The 26710-nt window shown below is 40.4% G+C and overlaps 1 protein-coding gene across 2 annotated transcripts in view; it reads left to right on the top strand.

Moving 5' to 3' along the window:
* RELN (reelin) overlaps nt 1-26710 on the top strand; it is a 557181-nt gene that overhangs the window by 383861 nt on the left and 146610 nt on the right. For both annotated transcript variants that reach the window (XM_059725849.1, XM_059725848.1), the window contains exons 20-22: nt 4419-4655; nt 16227-16419; nt 20185-20297. In XM_059725849.1, the coding sequence (XP_059581832.1) occupies nt 4419-4655; nt 16227-16419; nt 20185-20297 (543 nt within the window). The remainder of the gene's footprint in view (nt 1-4418; nt 4656-16226; nt 16420-20184; nt 20298-26710) is intronic.

The raw sequence follows: 26710 nt of genomic DNA, 5'->3' as shown, positions 1-26710 counted from the left end.
TAAAGATATAGTTATCCAACACATATTGGCCTTTGCCAAGGAAGGATTTGATTTTTTTGATGTAATAAAAATTCTTGGGAACCTGATCTCAGGCTCTCCCTGCACTTGTGATAAGGTGTGATGGGATCTAGTGCACAATCACACCTCCTGCCATGAACATGTGGTACAGAACAGGGTGCAATTGTGTGGATCTCACGTTAGATCCCTTTTGATGTAATAACAAGACAATAGAAGACATGACTAGGAACAGTATAAAGTTAAAAAATATGTTAACAATATTTCTTGGGAGCAATGAGAAATACTTCATAAAGTTGAGAGCTGTGACTGCCATTGATGGAGCCTTTATTGTGTGGCTTTAATTTCTGAAGTTTTAAATATGTCCTAAAGAATGATCTTATGAGCTCAAATACTAATAACTCTTCTCCAAAGTTTTCTTTCACTTCATTTATTATAGTTGCATATATATTTTATATGGTGGTGTTCCTAAATTTTTTAGGATTGTAGTAGTAGGAATTATATTTCCCTAAAGGTTTTTAATATATAGTGGTATTAATTTTTTATAATAATAAGGAAAATACATGGGATCTTATTTTAATGACATTTAAGACATAAATGTAGTGAATTCCTTTGATGCATAGACTTTTTTTTCTTTTCGAGATTCACTATAAGCAGTTTAATTTCCATTGTTTTGGTGGGACTAAGAATAAAGCTTAATATATACCCACCATTTTTAAAACGTATAGGTTAAAAAGGTATTCTCATGGTATATGTACACTGTACCACATAAGGATATAAAAAATGAACCATTATTAAACCTGAATATTATGCTGACAATAATGATGATTAAGAACATGAAGAAGGCTTCTCTTTTATATATTAAGTTGTCTAAAAATATCATCATTTTTTTTGTTACCTAGATGGACCACTGTAAAGTTTGGCAACCAGTCTGTATTCAGAAATTTAATTAATCTTCAGTCACATGAAAAATAATTATACATGTAATGTTCTGCTGAAAAGGTGCATTTAATCTGCTTCCATTTGACAGCTACATTTTTCTTCTAAGCAGAACAACAGTGGCTTTTCAATATTAGGTATGCGCATAGCTTGAAAGAATGAGATCAGAGCAAAGGTCTCTCAGCTGGTTTTTAAAAAAAATCTAATGGTGTTTGGCAATGGCAGTAAAAACACCTTTCTTCTCTGTGACAGAAGAACCATCAGCATGAATTCTCTTTCTTTATCTCCCAGAAATCAAAGTCAGAGGAGAGAAGCTGCTTTTAGTGTAGATACATTCAGGTTCCTCTTGCTAACATATGTACTATATGTAGTTCACACCAGCCCCTCTGAGTTCCATTAGCCCCCTGCCTCAGGAGTATTTTAACAGGCAAGTGAAATAACATTAATGTTTCCATTATCATCAGTTAATCAGTGGTGTGTGTGGTGCCTACTTTTAGGACTTTCAGTTACTGCTACTTCTAAATAGGAGAAGTGACTTCTTCGATGATAAAAATGAGATTTAAAAAAAAAGAATCCAACAACAGGTACAGGAATAGACATGTGTTCCTGGTGCTAAGAAGACATCACCCTCCAGCTATGCAGTGCATTGTGCTGTGTGCTCGGTAACAGCATACTTGGTGGCCCATTCTCTGCATTGGCAGTTCTCTTCAGCTTAGTTCACTTTATTAGAGGATAAGGATGAAGCTCAGTGCTTTACTGTCCCTTTGACAGTCGGTAAGAATGAAATGCCCAGCTGCTGTCTGTAGGTTTGATACTCCTTGTGGACAAGGATTTCTTTGGCCTGGATAAAAGGTTGGTCTTATGGTTAACACAGGCTCTTGGGAAACTGGGTCTTATTTCTGACACAGACTTCCAGTGTGCTTTTGAACTAGCCACTTAATCTCCTAGTCCCTGAATTTCCTTATTTGTAAAATAGAGTCAAATAGGGCAGTGTTTTAAAGTAGAAAATGCATTTTTGCACATTCCTAACTGAAATATATCTTGGATTTAAAATCAAAGATTAATCAAAATTCAATTCAAGGGGGAATAAAACTAGTGGGATTATTCAATGGGCAAATGCTGTCACAGTTATCAAAGTCTTAACCTTAAGGAATCAAAATAAGTTTACAAGAAAAAATAAAGAAAACCCCAGCTCAGAATGCCACCTGGGTCTTTGGCTTCTCTGTACAGCCCTGTCTTCCCAAGTAGGGAGCTCTGTCTTCTCCTACTTTTTCCCTGACAAGTGTTTTTACAGCTTTCTCCCTAATCATCTGACAAGCTGAGAAGAAAGGTGGTCTGGAGTTAGTCCTTGTTCCCTATTATCCATTTTGTGCTCCTTTCAAACTAAAACAGAGCTTAGGAATAGGATGCCAAACTTAGTGATAAAGGGGTTACATCCTCCACATAAAGTTTCTTAGAATTGTGTGGAACTGCTTGCATAAAGAAGGTGACAGGCTATGTTGCAAACTAGTCTCATAAGTCCATGAAAGCTCTAGAACCAGGATAGTTCTTTTGCCAAAGATAGGGGAAAACTATAGCTGCAAAAAAAGCCATTCAAAGAGATGCTAGCCATCTGCAAGTTCAATTAGTGTGATTTGACTTAACTGATCACTTGGAAAACACCCTCTTGGAAGGCAAAGAGAAGAGTCTACAGCCACTGGTGCAACTCTGAGTTATGGCTGTGGAGTTGCTCCACAGGTGAAGCCCCAGGTCTCATCATAAGGTGTACTTGTTACTCACCTTTGGGATACTGTTGTCTAGTATCATTTCTGATGCAATACTGTTACTGCCTTGTTTAAAGATTCAGATGTTCTTTCCTGTTACCTGTTTTACAAAGTATCCTTGCTTGCTAGTCCCAGAAGCCATAGGCTTGAGTGTAAAACCTGAGTAAAGCTGAGCAGTCAACAAATAGTTATGAAGTCTTTGCAAAACATTTTTTGTGTTCTGCATTCATTTATCAGTGCTTCCCAAAGTCACTTGTTTTGTCTCTCAGTTTGATTTTTTCTACTAATCAGTTAACGTGTTCTTTCGTTAAAATGAATGTGACATTACACGGCAGTTTGAATAAATAAATTAGGCTTTACAAGGGATAGTTTAGCAAGCAATTTTTAATGGTGTTGTTTTGTGCGAAGAAGACTAAAGCTACAGAACAATTTCACACATCACAGGGAACAAAAAATTGCAGCATGCATTTGGATAATCAGAAAATCTGGAAAAAATTGATGCTAAAAATAGAAAATGATGTTTCCAGTTCATTGCCCCTGTCATTTTGTTTACATTTCCTCTTTAAAGAAGAAAAACACTAGCCTCAGCATGAGTTTACTGAAACCCCTTTACCAGCATTTACTTGCACACTGATGGAGACAAATGTCCCTTTAGCCATTCTGCCTCAAATATCATCTTGTATGGGCAGCATGGTACTTGTGATTTATGGAACTTTCAAGAATATGTCATTGCCATGGCAATTAATGTATGCTCCCTGCTGCTGTATACAATAATTGCTCCTGGAAATTAGATATTATTCTTAATTTTTTCACAGTTTATCAATTGCAAGTTTGTTGTCATAGCTGCCAGGACAAATCAAGTGACCTTGCACACCATGGTAAACTCATGGGACTCACTTGTGATAACATCTCTATGCAGCAATAAAAGAAATGTGTATGCCATACAAAACTACACATAATCTCTCTTAATGACAGAATTAATCTGTCCACTGGAAGTGCAAATTTGCTAAGGTTAGATCTTCTAGGACCAGAGAGGTGAACAAATAACTTCATCGTAGGTGGCACTAGAAATAGATTTGAAATGTAAAGTAGTCCTTTATTGCCAAGTAAGGCACAGAAACAAAGTAGCTAGATAAATCTAATCAGATCAGGACAAAAGTCTTTAAGGTCTAAAACCCTGAAGCTGATGCTGGAAGTTGTAAATGGACCCTCATGTTGTAGTTCAGGCTCAGCTCTAGGGTGGCAAGAGCTCTTGCATTCACTTGCCTTCTCTCCATGCTGCTGATATGAAAGGACAGCTTTCAAATCTACAAGGGGCTTTTGTTGTTTCAGTGTGGCAGAAGCTATTGTGAGGATACACTGAATCAATTAAACCTTTGGCCCCCTTTGCTGTGCCAGTGTACCCTTCTGTTTTTGGTCTATGTGGCTCTCTTGTAGGCCCACAGTAGAGTAGAGGTGATGGTTATTCACCCACTACTGCTTTTCCAACATACAGCCACCCAGAGGACCAGAGTGAGTCCTTTTTCTTCTCATATTCACACGAGCAGAAGCCAATGTAAACCATATGCTAAGTTTAGCCCAGAGAGTTTCAAATCTGCAGACAGTTTAAAATAACAGATAATCTCATGATAAAGAGTGGATTCCCCAACAGAATTATTATGTATATTTCTAGTTCAAATAAGAATTTTACATGTTTTGCAGAATAATATCTGTGGAGCTACCAGAAGATGCAAGACAATTTGGTATTCAGTTCAGATGGTGGCAGCCATATCACTCTTCTCAGGGCGAAGATGTATGGGCTGTTGATGAGATCATCATGACATCTGTGCTTTTCAACAGCATTAGTCTGGACTTCACAAATCTAGTTGAAGTGACTCAGTCTCTTGGATTCTATCTGGGAAACGTTCAACCATATTGTGGCCATGACTGGACCCTTTGGTGAGACCCTTGAATATTTCATTCAGCTATTTAATTTAATATAATACATGTCAGTTGTATAAAGAGATCATTTTGTTTCATTGTCCTGTTAATTAATTTCTGCAAATGAATCTTTCTACTTGTAGTAATTGTCTCTCATGTACATGCCAGTAAGAATACAACCAGTGACCTAAGCTATGTATCACAGAATCATGGAAAATTAGGGTTGGAAGGGACCTCTGGAGGCCACATCTAGTCCAACCCCCTGCTCAAAGCAGGACCATCCCCAACTAAATCATTCCATCCCCAACAGATATTCATTTATCTGTTGAGAAATTTCCACAGATAGAAATCTTTCTGGGAGAGGGAGTGTACAGGTGCTCAGCTCCCTCTCTCCTGTTCTTCTCACTTTCCAGAGACCAAGGTGACCTGTTCTGGGGAAGGCATGAGGAGCAGTGCCTCCTTTGCTCCTCCTGGCAGAGATGAATTCCCTGTGTCTTCCCCAGACTGGGGTCTGGAGAATGGGTAGGGAGCAACCACCTCCACTCTGCTCCTGGTCCCTGAGGCTAGGGACATATATTCAAAACGCCTGAGCCTGAATTGATTCAATTTTTGCAGGTTAGTTTACCCTGCCTAGGTTGAACTAGTTTGCAACCATACAGACATTCCCTCTGGACTGAAGAAATGCAGGCACATGCCTGCAGTGTCTTAGGCTAGAAGCTGGGGGGCACTAAAGCAGCCTTCCCTGCCCTTCCATAGTGTTGAGCTGAGAGGAGCAGGACCTCTGATTAGGGAGGGCTATAAACCCTCACCCTGCCTGCACTGTCCTAGTCTTTTCCCCGCTCACTGCTCAAGGGGCGGGACTGTTTCCAGACCCCAGCTAGCACTCTGAGGCAAAGGGGTGGGGTGGAGGAAGAGGGTGCAGTGCATGCATATGTTGATGTTTAGACATACAAAAAAACTAGAACTCTTGGTTCCAAAATGATACCTTTTACTAGACCAACTGGAAAATAGCAAGAAAATTGTCCTTTTCTGCAAGCTTTTGGGGTTCAAAGTCCCTTTGTCAGGCTCTGGGAAAAGTGTAGATGGTACAACATGGTAAAAAGTCCCCATAGGTAGGAAATAAACTTCATTTTTGCACAGAGGAGTTGAAGATGGATGTCTGTCCCTCTGGGTCCATGAGAGTGTCTTTATGAGCTGTGTTGAGTAGCTCTTTGATACGTTGATCAGGTAGAATTCCTTCCCTAGAGGTGTCAGATGGCAGCCAGGGAGGTAAAAAAAAACTTCCTTGTTGTTCTGCAATGAAGTTTAAAATCCCAAATCAGCTAAAATTAGGCATCTTCCATGTTTCAGGGATGTACTTGGTAGCCATCTTGTTCTGAGACAAAAAGACATACAAAAAACTAGAACTCTTGGTTCCAAAATGATACCTTTTATTAGACCAACTGGAAAATGGCAAGAAATTTATCCTTTTCTGCAAGCTTTCAGGATCAAAGTCCCTTCGTCAGATGATACTGAGCTTTTCAGTCTCCCTCGCCCTGCTTCTTCATACTGTCTGCAGCAAACCTGACAGGTGAGGGAGCCAGCAGGGAGATGATAACTGTTTATTGGCCCATCAGCAAAACAAAGGCCTCTCTCATTAGTTCAAGCTCTTTTTAAACAGCTTTTTCCAAGGAAGGAACAGAGGGACATTACCAGCTGACCTGTTGATTAGCTCCAAAAAGCCCTAAGCAGACACTGTTCTGTCTTCTTGTACCGGTGAAATTGAAGATACACGCAAACAGACACCTCTCAGCATTAGCTAGCATACCAGATGCCTAGGGCCTGTGGGGCTGGGGTCCATGCTGTGGGAGATGAAGAGGAGGGGTCCCTGCTTGAGTAGTAAGCAGTGAAGGTGGGGGTGGGCAGGGGGAAGCAAGGCAGACTGTTGTGCCTGCAGTCTCTTCTGGAGCTTCGGCTAGGGAGCAGAGGGGCAGGGGCAGCTCTGCTCTCTGGAGCAGACAATCCCACCCAGGGGTGCAAAGCATCTGGGATGCTGGGGGATTCTCGTTTAATTTGAACCTGGAAGGGGTCTGGGACAGACATTGCATAAACCAGTTTGACCCAAATCAGTTACGTCTGATACTACATCCAACCAGGTTTATCTTAAACCAGTTTCAACCATTTTGAAACTGGTTTATGTGCACTGATTCTGTTACAGGTTTAAACCAGTTTCTGATCACTTCAACCAGTTTATGTGTAATGTCTGTCCCTAGCCTGAGAGTGGAGCAGAGGGAGTAGTGATGCAAAGCCCCCAGCCCTTTCATTAAGCCAGGCAATGTCCAGTTTGGGGAAGAGGCAGGGAGCAGCAGTGACTGCTCTTCTCCCCTCCCAGACCAGGTTGGGAGGGGAGAGGAACAGCCACTGCTGCTCCCTGCCTCTTCCCCAAACCTGATACTGTCTGGCTTGGGGAATGGGGTGGGGGTTTTGCTCTGCTGCTCTGTTGCCCTCGAAGACTGGTCCAGAAGGAGAGGAGCAGTGGAACAAAGTTTATTGCCCATTCCCCAGACTGGGGACCCCAGAAGCCAAGAGGCATGAGCTCAGACCAAGAAGATTGAGCTCTGCTCTCAGTCTCAGGGAGCAGAATGGAGGGAGCAGCAGCCCCCTGCTGGTTCTTGCTTCTTGGACTGTGGAGTGAGAAGCAGGAAGAAGGCAGTGCTGTTCTCTTCACCCAGCTCCAGGTGCCTGAGGCTTTCTGCTTGGTCTGATCTCAGTCCACTTTGCTTCTAGTGCTCAGGAGCTGAACAGACTGAGCCTGCTCCAAAACCTGGGACTCCACTGTGAGGAGAGGGCAGGTGCTTTGCCCCACTACTGTGAGGAGAGCCTCCCCAAGCCTACTCCCAGGCCCTCCAGCTTTCCCTTGTTACCTGCACTGCCTAGCTGTGTAGCATAGGCAGCAATTTAAAAGCTAGCAGGCCCAGGTCCAGGAGTTGAGGAGGCTTTCCTGGAGCGTGGTCCCACCCCCCACCCCAGTTTTTAAATCACTGCCCCTATCACATAACTGGGTGGCAAAGGTGAAGGGAGTGCAGAGGAGATTCAGAGGGAGCTGGCAAAGCCCCTCCTCTCCAAACTGAGGACTACCTGGTTTGGGAGAGAGGCAGGGAGTGGTGGCTGCTGCTTCCTCACTTTTGATCTTCAGCAGGCATGGAAGCAGCTTCCCCTGCCTTCTCCAGACTGCTGTGACCATGGTTGCAGGAAGCCATGGGAGCCTTTCCAGCTCCACTTCTGGTCCAGGGGAGGAGTTCAGCTAGGGGACAGTATACACACATTCATTCCCCTGGGAGAGATTCCCCAAATGTGTGATGCACTTTCCAATGACAAAGCAAGAAACAGCTTTTCTCATGAAGAAGTTAATTGGGGAGGCAAGAGATTTTACAGGGTTTTTTTGTTTTTTGGGTTTTTTTTGTTTGTTTGTTTGTTTTTTGTACCAACTACGTATTTGGGATGGATTTAGAAAAGCTTTCTGGTACCACAAATCTCTGGGAGAGAAGCTTGCACAGGAGAGCTAAACAGCAAATGGAATGGGGCCTTGTGTTAAACTCCCAGTGTAAATAAAAACAGGATATAAGAGAAATTATCAAGTAGTAAACAGACTTAATCTTTTCTCTTATATCTTACTTTATTTACATGTGGAGTAAATAAAGTAAATTACAAGCGTTTATTCCATCATCTATTTAGCTGCTGTCTCTGCTTCTCTCCTAGAAACCCTATGAAGCATACACTGATACCCAAAAGCCCCGCAGCAGCTTTTCAGTGCAGCTTTGGGTGGGTGTCGTGCTGAGGTGCAGACGGCATGGAACAGAGTTCCAATTTGAGTTTTCAACTGTTACTTCCATTTTGGAGTAATTTACAGCCTCAAGATCCTGGTGTGAACTTTGTCACCTCTGTTAGTATGGCCCAACGTAGATATATGGATGGGACAATTCTAATTAATAGCAATGGGACTTAAAGGGAATCATTTGATTTGAACTGAGTGGCTTTTTACATACACTTTTAAATTTAATTGTATGGCACATTTTAGCACTGCACGAGAATCATTTCTTTTTTGTAAATAGGTGATATCTATCCACAGAAATAAAGTTTTGACCTTTTTTAATATAACAGGTTAATATAAGATAACAGCAATTTAATTTCTGTGCCTTGATCAAAACCCAAACAACAGTTTCATCTTAGTGTGATAAAAAGTTTTAATCTACTGTGGCTTTAACTGGTATAAATACATTTAGTCTGAGACAGGACAATTGTAGTAATTAGAAAACCTTAAGGAAATATAAATAATTGTAGAATCCCCATGGGCACCTAGAACAGCACCATAGGAGTTTTATTAATAAGTACACTGGAGCAATCTGATTTGACTTTCTGATCATCCCTCAAACTAAAAGGAGTTGACTTGACTGAGGAAACAACACAGAATGTGCTCTGGCAGTGATAATGAGGCTGTAGAAACAGCATTAACTACTTTAATAAGGACAAGGAAAGTACTCACTGCTCATTAAAATGAAACAACATGGCAGGGCTCAAACTGTTTGCATCTTCTTAATCAAAGAGCTAGAATGAAAGCCCTTTAATGACATTGTTTCCCCTCTGTTACTGTAAAACTAACATAATATATTGTATTTCAAGATTAGATGGGAAAGCAAAAGTTCGGCTTTATTTTCTTCTGAATACAAATTTAAAAAAGGTTTAATAGAGTTCAGAGTCCCATTTACAAACAACTCATGAGTGTTTTGTACTTATAAAAGTGTTAATCCTTTCTTACACCAAATCAGCAAGTAAAACCAGTGGAATACCTGTATTGTAATGTTGCTTAAGTACTCTTCAGGCTTGCTGTAAGACATGAACTATACCCTTCACTGACCTTGTTTCTCTCAAGGGAAATTTTTTAACTTATACCAGATCTGTACAAATGGCTGGTAGTTAAATTAATTATTGTTGGCTTTTCCCAGCTGTGAGTCCATTTGGTTCTCATTTTCGAAGTCATGACTTTCTATGAGCGCAGGTTATGGTAGCACAGAGAGTGTTCTCCTGAGAAAAGTCTGACAATTGCTTTTTCATTAGAAGAACTATAGTCAATATGCTATAAATCATTTTACAGCATGTCATCCTAAAGCACATTTTCTGTGGAGAAAAGATTGCCTCTAATTGTCTGTGAGACTTTCATTTCAAGTGCAGAATCTGTAAATCCTGGACTATTTCTGCTTAAAGTTTTGGGAAAGTTTTTCTAAGAATTCCAAATATATTTTTTAAAATGAGTTTCATCGGTCATCATGCACATACATTATATTTCTTTTGAGGGTTTTATAGTTGTATATAACCAAAACAACCAAATGATTTTCTGTGACAATCAGAATGTAATATTTGTGTCAAATAGCAAGCAGATTCAACACATGAAAGAGGTCCAGGACCTTCTTTGAGGGCAGTGAGATTCCAGTTCAGAGACAATGGAGCATGCCACTTCTTTTCCAGAACTGTCATATGCAAGCCTAATTTGGTCCAATTTTGTTTGCATTATTATGGGAGCACGGTATGAAACCGCAGTATTCACATCTGTGTAAGAGGATTTAACTGTCCACCTTAATGTAAAATACACGAAACCTTTTCTCTGGGGTGCTTACCTAGCTGCAAATAAATTACTTGTATGTGAACAAGTTACATTGGGCCAGATGATATTACAATTTACTACAGTGTAATGGACAGGTTATGGCTTCACTAGCCCTTGAACAGCCTGAGAGAGAGACAGTAAGTCAGACTCAGTGGGCGCAGGTACGCTTTCATTAATACGTAGTTACTGCACATTTAGTTTAGTACGTCATTAATGAAGTATTAACTGAACGTATAGTAACTACATTTACTGCATGGTAGCATGAGCACACACTGTTTTTTGTGATGGTTACTGCGCAGTAGCCTAATAACACTGCACAGTAACTTATTAGCACGGTTTTTGACCAGCACGCTACTGCACAGTGTTTTTAGGCTAACACACAGTAAGCTATGAACTACAAGTAAAGAGTAAATTTGACTGGATAAATCTTTATGCCCTGATTGCTTAATACATTGTTGAAATTTGCATGTGTTTTATTTGATTTTCTTTTCCTTTTAAGAACAATTTGCTGCACACGAGATAGTGTTTCATGAAATAAAAATAATTAAAATATATTATGTTTATGGATTATCTAAATTTATCAGACCTATTGAGATACAAAATAATGCAACAGGTGTCTTCAGTGGGACAGTATCTCCTGGTATAATACCTTCAACAGGATTGGGCCCACTCTAAGTGCTTGGACTCTGGCTATCATGTTGTTATTCCAGGTCAATACAGCATTACAAGTCAGTTTTATCCATGTGGCTTTTATTTATTCCTGAAAGCCCTGGCCTTGAAAGTGAAATAAATGAACGAATCCCATTGCAGCTTACAAATATAATGACTGGCTGGCATTCACTGTGATATCATTCCCAGAAGTGCCAATTAGTTCATAGAGCTTGCAGGTAAAGTGATTATTTCAAGGGTACCTACGGGCATTGTCTATTTCTATGCTTGTTCATTTCTAATTATATACATAGCTAGATATCAGTTTGCAGCTAAATATTAATAAAAAAAAGAAACCAAACACCTTCTGTTCTGGTATACCTGGATAGCTTTTGATTAATTAGTTTTATCAGGTACATTAGCCAGTCATTCTCAAACATCTCCTAATCTATTCTAGTTTCATGTTTCCCTATGCAAATATTAGCAGAAAAGTAGGAAGAATGAAGTGAGAGAGTAAAATCTCACACTTTTAATGCTACATTGCTAGAGGCAATTTGTAAATTATAAAGGACTCCATTAATCCATAGTGCAACTGCCTCTGAGTGAAAAAAATCTCTCTTGGAACATCATAGACTAGCCTCCTCACCTGTAAGAGACTTCATTTTGAATTTGAGATTAATGATGCCTAGCAGTTGTATCTTAGTGCTAAATTAGCGTTATGGGTTTTTTTTTCATTTTTCAAAAATTCTATCAATTTTGACCTGTCTTAAATGTTAAACTTTTCCTTTATCTTATAATTATTTTTCTACCATTATATCACTATATTTATATATAATGATATATATATACTTATGTGTGCTATGTCCATATACTATACATTTACATATAGTGTGTGTGTATGTATGATATGTATAATATGTATAATATTATATAGATAATATATAAAAATGTCTTATGCTTAGATACTATACTAAATAGAAAACTAATAATAAATTGGAACTATTTTTTTAAAGATTTTTAATGCCATCTAGAAAAAACAAGGTTTCCTTATAAGATTTTTTGGGGCCTATATACCACCATTAATGAAAAGGGAAAGTTTCTGTTGGGAGCAGAGTTATGCTAAAATGTAAGTATGAGTCCTGAAATAGTTCACCCATGTTCCCACTTAGGTTGAAGAACAGACCATCATTTCTAATTCTAGGAGTAAGAGATTTCCACTCCTCAGTTCTGGAAAGCAGGATTTCCTGGCTAATACTTAATGGGTGCATCCACATTTGCAATTAATGTGAAGCGAGAAACTCCAGAGCTGTTTGATCTGGAGTACACTGTTCCCAGATGCAGTATCTATGTATGCACCTGAGAGAGCTACAATTTGAGCCAGGGCAGAACAGGCCCAGGCTGGCAGCAGGGCTGGGGGTCAGCCCTGGGCTCCTGGTGGTGGTGTTGGGCAGCAGAGGGGCTGGCTGGGGTACGAGAGTGCCAGAAGTGTGGAGCCATGTGGCTGGGTGGCAGGCAGGAGTCTAGTCTCCTGCTACCTGGGCTGACCAGGCACAATTAACGCTTATGGTCACCATTCACATGTGCATTTCATTTCAATTAATTACTCCACCATAAGACATTGCTGTCAGAGAAAGTACTGTCTTATGGTGGAGCTAATTAATTTACTGTACCATAATACCAGTGCACGAGTAGACAGTGGCCATGTCTACATGAGACACTGGCTGTGCAGTAGCACAGTAGCAGCGTGTAGCAGGAAGCATGATGTGATGCTATTGCACCATAGTCTCAGGCTACTGCACAGTCAGCATCATGAAAATGCCGTTTGGTGATGCTGCACAGTAACTCTGGTTACTGTGCAGTAATTTACTACTTGTTTATACAAATAGTAAAGGACTGCGCAGTAATGACTGTGCAGTCAGCGTCTCATGTAGATGCGACCAGTGACACATTACTGTGGAGCTAATTTGTCTACTCCACAATAAAGCACATGTGTAGATGCACCCAATCAGGCTAACTATTTTCAACTTCTTTTTTGTTCAATTGAACTTATCTGATCCTGATTTATTGCCCAAAATGTTTTCCTGTGATTTAATATGATTTGGCAAATCACAGTAATTAATTTTAACCCACAGCACTGATTGACATGATGTACTGGCACAAATTTCCCAGAATGAGATAGCTAAAGCTTTGATTTCCCATGCCAGCCATGAAGCTTCTAGCTGCATAGAGGGAATTAAAATCATGTCCAACCAATCCAACATGTGCTTTAACTTTTAAATTCTCAGAGACACATGTCATTTTGAAAACATATGGGAAAGTATGACGTGAATAAGAAATTCAGGGGCCACATCTACGCGAGATACTGACTGTGCAGTAGCCCAGTACTATGGCGCAATAGCATCACATGGCAAAACTGTGACGTGACACTACTGCACAGTAGTATTAGGCTACTGCACAGTAGCATCACAGAAGAGGCATTCGCTGGTGCTACTGTAGAGTAACTCAGGTTACTGCACATTTAGTTAGTACTTTTTTATACAATAAATATATAAACAAGTACTAAATAAATGCACAATAACCACTGCGCAGTAGCATCTTGCGTAGACGTGGCCAGGTAGTATCCCAGGACATTCTTAAGAGATGCATTCCATTCTAAAAATTGAAGACTCTCATTTAGTCTATCAGCAGTGTGTAGTATGTCACCTATCCTGATATCACAATTACTATCAAATACTACAGCACTACAGATATCAAAAGGAATAACTGAAAATAATAGTCTGTCCTGTTAAGGAAACAAAATATCAGTGGATTCAGAAACTGAAATTAATTTTTTTCAAGATCATAGTCCCCTACTTCCTCTATCATTGCTCTATGAAAATACCCTGTGCTGAACACCCAGTTAAGCCAGACCTCCTGTCAGTTCCTGGATGATGATCTACAGACTAGATGGTTTTATATGACAGGATAAAAAGGAACTTGCTTTAGGAAATGAAGCAACAGAAGAGAAAGGTCAAAGAGTAAACAGAAGCCTGAAGCTTAAGTTTATACCAGATAGCAACAGCAAACCAATTCGATACTAACAAAAAACTAATGTCAGCTTTCGGTATCTTCTTCTAAACCTCTAAGGTAGATGGCATTTGTGGCATAATGATGTCTGAGGAAAGGGAACTACAGAAGGCATCCTAGGTTTGTGAATTAAATTGGAGGCTAAGAACTAAGAAACCTTGTGTTCTAACCCCAACATTTGCCCCTGGCTCTCTCTGTGACCTTGGACTTCATATAAAAAAAGGGTATACAAGAGCTTAATATTATTGTAAGAACAAAATATGGACAGAAGACCTCACATAATTTAAGCTCTAAATTAGAGATGAGAAACAGTTCCAATTGTGTTATGGAACATTATATCATATTTTCACATGGAATGAAAAGCTATTGAGAAGGCAGTAAAAACTGGCCTAAATATTTAATGTTTCTCTTTATGCAATGAATAAAAAATAGCACATATCTTATTAATAAAAGAGGTAAAAGAGCACTCTGCTTCTTTTCATATTTCTTTCTTTTTGTTTCTTTATCTTTTGTAGAGTGCTCTTATGCTTTCTCTGTCACTGGCCCACCAGCTGATCAGATGCAGTTGTCTTTTTCCTGTCTCAACTTCTGAGTTGCATTTTGTGGCTTTCTAACCTTCAATCTGGTATATGTGCTTGCCTATAACATGTACTGTCTGTTAGAACACCACTCTCTCCTTTCCTTCTCCAGTTTTTTTGAAAATTCTTCCAAATAGGGGTCTTACTCTAGTAGCTGTCAATAATTAGATTGCTGTCTTCTCAATTATTACTGTTACATGGGTATATCTCATGTATACAGTAGCTTTTTCAGATAGTTTTCTTTTTTTTTTTAAACATGATCCTAGTCCCAAATTGTTTATATCCTGAGGATTCAGACTTGCAAAATACTGAGGCTGAAAGGAGCATGTTTCTTGTGAACACTAACAACATTCACTAACTAAACATGTTATTTTGGTTTATATAAGATATCTTAATCAGATTATCATAATATTTAAAAGGTCCAAGAGCTGAACACATTTTTCATAGATTCATAAATTGTTGGAAGGGCCCACAATGGATCATCGTGTCTGACCGCCTGCTCCTGGCAGGAAAGAGGACCGAGGTCAGATGACCCCAGCCAGGTGACTATCAAGCCTCCTCTTGAAGACCTCCGAGTTAGGTGATAGTACCACCTGTCTTGGGAGTCCATTCCAGATTCTGGCCACCCTTACTGCAAAAAATGTCTTCCTAATGTCTAACCTAAATCTACTCTCCACTAGTTTGCACCCATTATTCCTAGTTACTCCTACGGGTGCTCTGGTAATTGCACATCACCAATTCCCTGTTGTCTTCCCTTGATAAACTTATAGGTGGCTACAAGGTCTACCCTCAGACATCTCTTGTGAAGGCTGAAGAGATCCAGATCCCTCAACCTCCCCTCATAGGGTCTTTCACGGAGACCACTAATCATGCAAGTGGCCCTCATCTGAGCCCTCTCCAGATTCTCCGTGTCCCTCTTGAAGTACAGTGTCCAAAACTGGACATGGTGCTCCAACTGTGGCCTGACCAATGCCACATAGAGGGGGAGCATCACCTCTCTTGAACTGTTAGCCATACATCTGCTAATACACAATAAGGTGCGATTGGGCTTGTTGATGGCCTTGTTGCACTGCCGGGTCATGTTCATCTTGGAGTCAACAATGATTCCAAGATCTCTCTCAGCCTCTGAGCTGCTGAGGAGGTCATCCCCCAACCTACTGCGTTCATTTTGGACTGCATAGCAAAGAAGAGATTGTACCTTTGTCATAAGGGGATGAGTCCAGAGGCAATCCCCTGAAAGTCCTTGTAACTAGAAAATCTATGCAGCATGAACCAAATTCTGTTTTATCACCTTCACTGCCCAATATATGAATAAAATTACACCTACAAGGAACTGTCTGGAACATGGATTTTTTTTTTGTTCCTTTGTACAATAACAGATCCTTGATCCAGGTTCCTAGGCGATACTGTAATACAATGTAGAATAATAACTCACATTATAGCTTAGTGGCTCTCAAACTGGAGCTGAAGAATGCTTTCTTGTTAGCCCCTAGGATTGACTAATGTAGAGTGGTCCCAGGTCAGGTCTCTTCCTCATGTGATGGTTTGCAGAATGAAAATGCTTGTATAAGCAATGTTCTGGTTGTACTGCAGTTCTTCATAAGCTACTGTCTGAGTTTTTTAAAGTATGCATTCTTATTCTCCCCCTGTGCCTCTCAGTTTTACAGGAGATTCTAAATTAGCTTCCAGCATGCGTTATGTTGAAACACAGTCTATGCAAATTGGAGCATCATACATGATACAGTTCAACTTGGTGATGGGCTGTGGCCAGCAGTTTACTCCTCATATGGACAACCAGGTGAAATTGGAGTATTCCACCAACCATGGCCTTACTTGGCACCTTGTTCAAGAGGTAAGGCTAGTTTGTGTTCAGTGACATCCACCCACCCAGATATCATCTTTGTGGCATGGGTCATGTTTGTGGCATCAAAAATCTCAAGCTACAGTTTTTTTTTAAGTTCTGAACAACAACTGGAACTCTTTTAACTTCAATGCATAGTACTTCCAAGAAATTATATGAGGGTCTGAAATACAAAGTTATAGAAGAAATAGATTTAATTAGAAAGAAATTAACTGGTGAGGATACAATAAACACTTACGGTGTGGAAGTTCAGACCTTTCCTCTGCTACTTTCTTTCTTTCTATGAGTAAGATACATTTCTTTACTGAAACATAGTTTCCTGCATACTCAGTCATTTTGTAGATGAAAAGTATGTTCCTCCAGGAGATTGGTAATATGGAGTCTTTCACCTCTCATCACTGATTCAAACCCAGTGCAGGGAGCCTTTCACTAACACTTACCATGGTCTCAAGTCTGTTATTTGCTTATGTTATTTGATTATCTCAGTCTTATTCCACTATACAGGTGTGAATATCACATTTGCCCGTAATTTGCATCCTCACTGCCTGTCTCAGAAGAGAAGCCAAAGTTTTACCAAGGGAGAGAATCTCTTGTCTCTTTTTCCTTCTTGTGGAGAGACACTTGAACTGGTGCCCTGAGCAATATATAGATGCGTAGCAATGTAGATGCATATGGAGGATTTTAGTGTCTGGGGCTCCAATCCATCACCTTTCATGTATAGTGAAACATTTTCCTGTGCCATTTTGTGTCTTGGCACATTTAATTTGATGAGCAGAGTACAAAAATGGCAGTAGTTTAAAGTTTAAACATTTCAGTTTCTCTGTCAGGGATGCATCACTGCTTGGAAAGCACTAAAATGGTTTGTTATGAGTAGGTACTACTGGCTTTATCATTAGTGAAAGATCAGTTGTTTTAGATTTCAGGAGTTTTATCGTATCTCAGTAGCATTGATTTCAGAAGGAAAAGCCTGGAGTTGAATAATTCTTCTCACATGACCAGATGTTGCCATGATAAAAAGAAAAGACTAAAGCAGATAATGTAGCCAGTAAAAAAAACACAATTGGTCAAAATGTCTGATAATTGGTCTGAAAGGGTTTTTTTGTTTTTCACTCACTGATTAGATCTATTAAGACCATTTCTAAAAGATGACAGAGACAAGTTTGAAAATTACTAGAAAGGAAACTATCCCTTCAGAAGTAGTATTCCAAATCTCCCAGCAAGCATTCAGTATTTTCAGATCGTTAAGGGATAGATTGAATGGCTAGATCAGGGGTAGGCACCACCCAGCACAAGTGCCAAAGCATGGCACATGGAGGCATTTTGCTTGGCACATGCACCTCAGGATGGATGGCAGAGAAGGGGTCAGGGTTGCACGGTGCACCAAGGCTCCACTGCTGTGTTCAATACGTTTTGAGCTTCTATAAGATTCATTATACAAATAGTCTTCGTCACTTTGAGTACTTGCAAAGTGCTATTCTTTTACTAATAATTATACAGCTCCCAAGACATGCTAACTGCCTTCCAGGTAAGTCAAGGCCTTCTCTCAAAGAGCTGACAGTCTGAAATCCCATAGTGTAATAAATTGCAGGTAGATGAATCCTAACCTCTGGTCAGATCTTATGGCAGAATTAGAATCTACATAAAGAACAGCCAAATGAAAAGCAGATAAAGTATAATTTTATCTTAATTTAGTTTTTCGTCACAGAACACATTACCAAAATAAGACCAAGCTTTTACTTCTACTAATTAATACCAATATCCATTGTTTTAATTTTTTTTAATTATGTACTTACACCAAACTTAAAATGTAGCCAAGTATTATATCTGTTGTACAACTTTACTGAGTTGCTCAAGATTGCACAGCTAATCAGATGCAGAGCTAGGAGAAAAAACTGAGGAGTCATGACTGCCAGTTCCCTGCTCTTATCGTTAAGAATATGGCCTAGAGCAGGAATTTTTAACTCTAAGCCCATAGGCCAAATGTGGCTCACAGAGCCATCACATTTGACCCACAGAGCTCCTTAGGGATTAGGAAATTTGGCAGTGGGGGAGCAGTGGCCATTAATATGGCCATCCTCCCCCCTGCGAAATTCCCAAACCCCAAGCCCAGCACAGCTGGTTGGGCTGGGCCATACCCATTCCCTCCCCCGGGGCTGGGTCAGAGCTGGGCCAGGTCCCTTCCCCCAAGAGGTCTGAGCCACGCTCCCTTACCACCATGGGGCCAGGCCACACTCCCTTCTGTTCCCCCACCTCCCCTAGGTTGGAGTCAGGCTATGCCCCTTCCACTGTGGGGCTGGATCAAGCCCTTTTTCTCTGCAGGGCCAGGCTGGGGCTGAACTGCCCTTTGCCTTCTTCCCTGTAGCCAGATGGTGTCCACTGCACCCACCCTAGGCACTGGATTGGGACCACCAGTCAGATCTGGCACATGGACATTCCAGACATTGCCCATCCAGCCCCCTGGGGAAAAAAGTTGAGCATGATTTGCCTTGACTATTAACGATAAAATAGAAAAATAGGGAAAAAATGATGCTGTAAAACAATGAATAGTAAAACTGTTGGGGAAGTGGTAATGGGTAGAAAATAATTAGGCAAATATCCAGGACCTGTAGACTGAAGTAACTAAAAAACTGGAAGTATAAACAAGAAAATAAAATGCAGTCTAGAAGACATTATTCAAGTACTTTAGTGACAGTGACAGTGGCACCCCACCCTGGTGTTTGGGACATGGTTCTGCACATAAATACAGAAGTATTGCAGAAAAGGGACTAAAAAGGGTAATGAGGAGGCCACCGAGGCCTTTACCTCCTCAAAAAGGTAATAAAGAGGCCATTGAAGCATTTGGGCGTTATGCCTTTGAGAAACTAGAAAATGAATTACATTTACATCCACTACAAGAAAGGAGGAGGAAGATAGAGAACCAGCCTGTCTTGAGAATATGAAAAATCAAATGCAGCAGGACAGCACATGGACATCAAGAGACTTTTGTAGATTTATACTAATAGCAGCATTAGATGCTATTGTGGACATTGAAAAATATCATTAGGCATCCACATGAAAGAAAAACCATTATAAAGGGCTAATCCTAAACAGACCTGTTGCAAATGAGCGATATGGTCTTCTATATTACTATTATTAATTTATGAAGGAAATGTCTTGGCTCGTCCCCAAATCCTTCTGCCTCCCAGTTCTTTGCTGTAACATCTAGACCAGGATCTGGGGTCAGCACAGCCCCAGCCCCTTCCCCACTGTCTGCCCCAAGGCATGGGTAAACCCATCACAAGCAATGAGCCAAGCCATGGCTCCATGGACCCTGATGCAGCTGCTTGCAACCTGCCCTCCACCTGCTGCAAGCAACCTGGGCTTAATGACCAGTGGCAGTGGCCTACCCAGAGCCAGGGCTGGCTGTGGCAGGCAGCTGGGAGGATGCAAGCAGCTGTATGGGGTCCTCAGAGCCCTGTCCCGGCTCTTTGCCAGTGGCAGATCCAAGTGCACCTCAGGGCAGACAGCAGGGAAGGGGCCAGGGCTGCACTGCATTACAAGGATTGTGAATCCCCTGCCATCTGCCTCTGATGTGCCAACATAGTGAAAGTTGAAGTTACAGGGCTTTTTGGCACTCTGCCCAAAAAAGTTGCTAACCCCTGATCTAGACCACTTAACCTCTGGATTCACTAAAGGTGAAACCTTCACTTCCCAGAGCTACTTGGCTCCTAATGCTGTCTCCATATTTAACCCAATGTTGAAATGTTTTACTTTAAGGAATGCCTTCCAAGTATGCCTAGCTGCCAGGAGTTTACATCTGCAAGTATCTATCACTCCAGTGAATTCACGCAGTGGAGGAGAATCACTGTCCTTTTACCACAGAAAACTTGGTAAGAAATTGTGTTTGGATGTGATTATTCACCTAACTTTATATCATAAGAAAAGCCAAATCCCTTGCAGACCTTACTCAAGGCAATGGATGCCTGAGTAAGCAATCATTTCTGTGTTTGGCTCACATACAGATACTTTGTCACAAAATATTTTCCTAATTTGATTGGATTGTGATGCAATGATAAGATCAGCCAGTGTTTGTTTTATTTAAGTGAAGCAACACCCGCTTCTACCTCATTACAGGAACAGCTTCTAAATTATTTAGAAAGGGTTCCCCACAAACTGAATAATCATTCATCATAATATTTTTGCTCTTTCATAACTGTTTATATCCCTGAAGCCCTGTTCAAATATGCACTAATAATTCCAAAATGTTCCAACCTCTTTTTCCCCCTTTACTGCAGAGGTCTTCAAGGGCAGTGGTCTCTTGCAAAAAAAAAAAAAACTTACCAGAAAGTCTTGCCCTCCTCCTTTTTCCTGCCATCATTGTTCTGCCTGCCTTTACACCTTTATTTGTTTCAACTAAATGATTTATTCCATTATTTATTATAAAGACTTTGTTATAATATTAAAATAACAGATTGTCATAAATCTGATAAATCTTCACCACTTTCTTCATCTGAGAATAAAATTACTCGATCATTTCAATTCAAATTACACCTTGCTTATTTTCAAACCCTCTGCATCATAGCTATTAGAATTCAAGCTGGGGTAGATTAATTTTTCATTGGGTTTTTTTTTCAGTTCTCTATCATTTTTCTGCATTTGCCATAGCCTAATGCCACCCATTCCCTGTTTCACATTTTCTCTGATGATCCCCCTTTCCAAGATACTGTGCCATTATTGCAAAGGCTGCTATCAACACTTCCATGAGTCTCAGACAACTTTGGTGGGGGATAGACTTTTGAAAAGTATTAAAGGTGAGGAAGTACCCAGTGTCATAATGTTTGACAAACAACTGATTACTAGGACAAAAAAGATAAGAAAAATTAATCTATCCCAGCTTTAATTCCAATAGATGTGATGCAGAGGGTTTGAAGATGATGGGCCTGATCTTGCAAGGTGCTGAATTCTCTCAGCTGATAAATCAGTGAGATCCCTACCTAGGCAAACAGCAACCACCATGAGGGGTTCAGCACTTTGCAGGCTCCAAAATAAGGTGGCTTTTAAATTAATTTAGGAGATGTATATTCTGTCAAAGTTGTTATATTAGACCAATGTTATAAACTTTATCAGACTTGAGGCACCCCTCAGAAAATGTCAGCTTAGTTTTGTCTTATTTTTTGACTGTGGAAAAATAATAGCAATTTTTCTCTTGCAAACTACTCAGAAAGACCACAACAGGTCAGAATGTTTTTAATACTATGGATACCTATTTGAAATCTTTGACTGCATCCCTATGAATGGGAATGTGCAGCTGTGGCACATCAAAGCTTTTTGAGGAGCCGCAAAATGCACACGGCACATGTTAATCTGTTTGCTGCACCGCATATTTGCAGCATGGCGGCAAAATTAGATACCGGGAAATTCCTGTATCTGAAAAAACATGTGCCAGAAGAATTTAGTGCAGTGCACATGGCAGCAGCACGGGCTGCCTGAAACTAAAGCCTGGCCAGCCAGAGCCACGCAGTAGCTCCAGTCAGGCTTCATGCACCCAAATCACTGCTACTGCATCCCCGGGAGGCCCCCATGTAAAGCTGCTGGGGCCAGCCCTACCCCAGCCAGGGCAGTTTGCCACGCACCAGAGCATGTGTGCAGGGGCATGCCCGGAGACAAGTAACAACAGTACAAATATGTGCCGCTGCTATTTGTCACCAGGAAACACACGTTCCCACTCATGACACCCCCTCTGGTTTTATCTTGTGGATCGTGTTCACACACCTAACATTGCTAACGTTGCGTGGCACCCTGCTGCACCTTTGAAAGGATCTCAAGGCACCCAAGGATTCTTAGACTGTATAAGTGGAATTAATTTGTTTGGTGTTTTTTCATTTAGGTATTTTAGATTACCTTGACATATAGGATGGCATTTTTAATTTGCCAGACCTGTCTAAAGGGAAAAGTCATGATGAAATAATAGTCAAGTCATTCTTTTATGCCATGTACAAATCATAAATATTTCATGTTCTGGTCTGTGTCTGAAGGGACTTCCTTCTAGAAGCAGAATTTTGTATGTATTTATGATACAGATTGCCACTATACACTCCTTCCTGCCCATAAATATTTTTTCAGTATGACTATGACATGATGTTAAGTGTTCAAATTCAAAAGCAAAGGGAGAAGTGATAGTATACCCTCCACCAAAAAGTAATGAGAGACTCCAAGCTATTATCAGTCACTACCTTTCTTCCTTCCTTTTTCATCAGTGAGCAGAGTTAGGACATAACCACCTCCCTTCTTGGTTTTAACACATATGAGATTAATACAGTTGCTTTTATAAAGAGTAGCAGTGTAAGATGCACTGGCTGTGGAGCATTCTTGAGCCTTCCAGACTTGTAGAAGGAGATGGCTCAGGAGGATGGCTAAAGAGTAAGTTCTGCAGTTCTCCATAAAGCAGCATAACCTTCCCTCCCCAGCTCTGGGCCTACTTTTCGGCTACATCATGTATGCAAAGGCAGATGACTGTATCCCATTAAAACAATGGAGCGCTTATAGGCATGTTTGCTGAGCCTCTGCCTAGTGCTCAAAGGAATTCTAGGTACATAGCTCACTTGATTAGCAGGTGTGGTTGAAGGAAGAAAGACTCCCAGCACTCTTCTCCTTCCCATCTGCACAAGACAGACCAGATTCTTGCCAGAATTATCATCTTAACTCGCATGAGGCTGCTTGAGTGGAGATTACAGACTGGGGCCTCTTACACACCTAAAAACAAATATATGCAAATCTTTTATTCTATTTTCTTAAGTTCTCCTTTGAATGGAGCAGATGGGAAACAATTAACTGCAGGTAAGTGATAGAGCAGTAAAAAATACAACCACCTGCTAGTTATCTTGGCCATCTCCTATGTCATTGTGCCTATAGGCACAGCTAAAGTGGGTGTAATTCATACAGCCCGGGGAGCAGCCCTTGGGGGAATTGTCCCAGGCACATTTCCTCTGCAGCACTTCCTCTCTGCTTGCATGGGACAGTGTGCTACAGCAGCCCTTTATTGCATGTGTTGTGCTCTCCTGGTACTGTGTGAGGTATGAGAGTATTGTACAAACTGCTCCAAACCTGCTAAACCTTCCTCACCTACTTGTTCATGGAATCAGCAAATAAGTGGGGACTCCATACACCCAGACACAAAAGCTCAGTAGCAGTAATACAGTCTATGAAGAGGTGCCCTTGCTACCCTGCATAGTTGTGGTTGGATTGTGCTAGGGCATTATTTAGCTCTTAATAGACCTAATTTGTAAATAATTCAACGATCATTATTCCTTCAAAAATAATTTGACCTCATGTTCATGTTCAGTAAGTACATTCAGCACATCTAGTACGTCTAGTATTAATTTAAAACCAAATCCTTAAATCCATTGTGAACCATGGAAGTATTCCTTGTTTTCCGACTTTAGAGAATAGCCATTAACTTGGGGACCAGTGGATTCGCATTCACCTGTACAAAGAAGACAGCTCAAAAACAAAAGTAACAGCTGTGGCCATGCAGTGCAGATGCTTTCCCACCAATTTGTGGTGGAAGAGTCATCTCAACATTCACCATGTTACTCTTGCAGGCACCACTGTGTTGCTCAAGCTCTGCACAATAGGCAAGATTGTTCTGTGGTTGAATACTTAGCATGGGGCTGATGCCCCTTTATTGTAGTGAGCATTCTAGGTATAAGCCTTTTTGGATGTTCTGGTATTTTTACACTGACATATGCATGTGTAAAATAGTGTATCCAAGTAAATGTGGGTTTACAAGATCCCTGTGTCATTTGAGAGCTGTTATGTTAGAAAATGTGGGTGTGAGTTGTATTGGAAAAAAATCAGATGTATGCACCTGCTCTCTGAAATTGTATTGTACATGAATTGAACATTTCTAACCCTGATGAAAATTAATTTCAGTTTTATGAGAGATATTTACATATGAACAGGCCTTAATGAGATACAAACAGCTGTCAGTTGCTGACTTCATAAACAAATCAACACCTAATGACTGAATGTGTGTTTCAGGATAATTGGGTAAATGTAATTACAGTAACTCAGAAGGTAGCAAATATAATTTTATCTGCCTCAAATTTGCATTGGCACCTTAGGTTTCCCCAATGTCAGGGGAGAAAGCAGCATGTTAATTTTGAGTCACAGAAAAATTATATAAGAGAAAGGACAGTGTTTTGTCTATAATACCTTTTCCCACATTTGGGAATCAGTTTGATTTCCTTTTGTTGTTTTAAATGCTATAACAGTGCCTTCTATTTGACATCAACCAGACTTAAGTATAATGTAATTAAGAAAGCTAAAATCTGATTTATCTTCCAGAAGCATTTCCAATCATGCAAAAAATTAAATAGAATTTGAAAAAAAGTGATAAATGGAAGTGTCTCATTTTTTTAAAAAGAAATATGTTTACATTTTTGATATTTCACTTCATGTGTTTATAGTTAGCCAAATGGTGATTGTTCACACAACTTTCTTATCCCTAAAAATGCAGCCAACACTCAGCCTTTTATACTTTTTGTTTTAATTAAAACAACTTTTTAAGACTTATGATTACTGTGTTTAATAGAATAATCCTCCTAAGATGTTGTTACCTTAAGATATAGCACAGCTTTGGAGAACTTTTGAAAAATATGGGAGGAGACAGGCTTTTATTACTGCTTTTGCAATCAAGAATTTACCCTAAATATACTTATTGCAGACAGGACTCTAAATATGTGTTATAGCTTTTATTATTCAGTGCAATGTGATGATCATTTTCACATTCATATGGCCCCTTTACTCCAATTTATCACTATGTTGCGGTGAGGAACCAAACTGCATTGTTTTGCTATGACATAAAGTTAGCACAGTTGCAGGACAGTTAGAGCTACCATGATGAGACCTCAGCAGAATGCTGCTGAGAGGCGTTCTTTTTTTTTTTTAATAAACAGATGGGGGAAAAATAAGCTTAATTAAAAAAAAAATGGCTCCCCAGCCCCTACACCTGGTGATCAGGCTGTTTCACATACTCTACAATGTTTTTGCCCACGTTTCTCGTGGTCTAAACAAGTGGTTCTCAACATTTTTACATTTGTGGTACCCCTCATTAGATGTGAGGCACCCCTCAGACTCAAGGCACCTCTTGGAAAAAGCCAACTCTTAGTTTTCACTCGTTTTTGACTATGGAAAGAGAATAGAACAGTATTTCTGTTGCAAAGAACACAAAACACCACAACAGGTCAGAATATTTTTAACAATATGGATTCCTATTTGAAAGCTCTGGTTTTATCTCGTGAATCATATTTTTACACCTAACAGTGCTAACATTGCATAGCACCCCAGGGCACCCTTGAAAGGATCTCCAGGAACTCCAGGGTGCTATAACACCCTAACTGAGAATCACTGGATGTAAACTGCTCAACCCAGTAAGTTAAAGTAACAAATCTTATGCCATTGCTCAATACAAGTGTTTCTCTTAAACTATAATACAGCAACATTAACTATACGCAGTTCCACGGCTGAAGCTGGTACACCAGTTGAGAACAGAAAATGAGAACAAGGGCTCACTTCTGTCCTTCTGGGCTAGGGACAGAAATTACACATAAAACAGCATACATGATCAGAAACCAGTTCCAAACTGTAACACAACCTAAGTTCAGTGCATATAAATCACTTCCAAAATGGCTGAAACTGGCTTAAGATAAACCTGGATGAATATAGTGTCACACTTAACTGATTGAGGATAATCTGATTTATTGAACTTCTGTCCCTGATCCCCTCCAGATTTGAGTTAACCCAGTCCCCCAGCATCCCAGGATGCTTTGTATCTCCCCTGCAAATCCCTCCTCCCCCTTGCAAGGCGGGTGGGCTAGGCTTGGTCCCTGCTGTCTGCTCTAGCTGAACAGGGAGGCATGCTCTAGTGCCCCCCAGCTTCAGGCCTGAGCCACTGTAAGCATGTAGCTGCATTTCTGGCTTTTTGACGATCTGTACTCAGCTCTGTTGTTCCTGCTCCAGCTACTTGTTGCACCTAATGTAAATTCTACTCCATATTCTGTATGGAAGAGGAGGTCCCTTCTCTTCCCAAAAGGAAGGATATGCACTGCAAGTGGGAGAAGCTTTTGCTTATACAGACTGCCAGTTTTCTTAGCATACAACACAGAGGCACCTGTTGGTCTGTCACTGTTGGCAGGGTGCCCAGGCATCTCTTGCACAGTCCATTGGCCCTAGCCTCGGTGCCATGTGGTTCATGGTCAGATGCACAGCAAGTAGCATCTCTGAGGTGCTGCAGCGTAAAATG

Source organism: Alligator mississippiensis, chromosome 4 (assembly GCF_030867095.1).
Source record: "Alligator mississippiensis isolate rAllMis1 chromosome 4, rAllMis1, whole genome shotgun sequence".
Classification (NCBI taxonomy): Eukaryota; Metazoa; Chordata; order Crocodylia; family Alligatoridae; genus Alligator; species Alligator mississippiensis.
The sequence above is the reverse complement of the archived record's forward strand: the minus strand, read 5'-3'. Positions and strand labels throughout refer to the sequence as shown.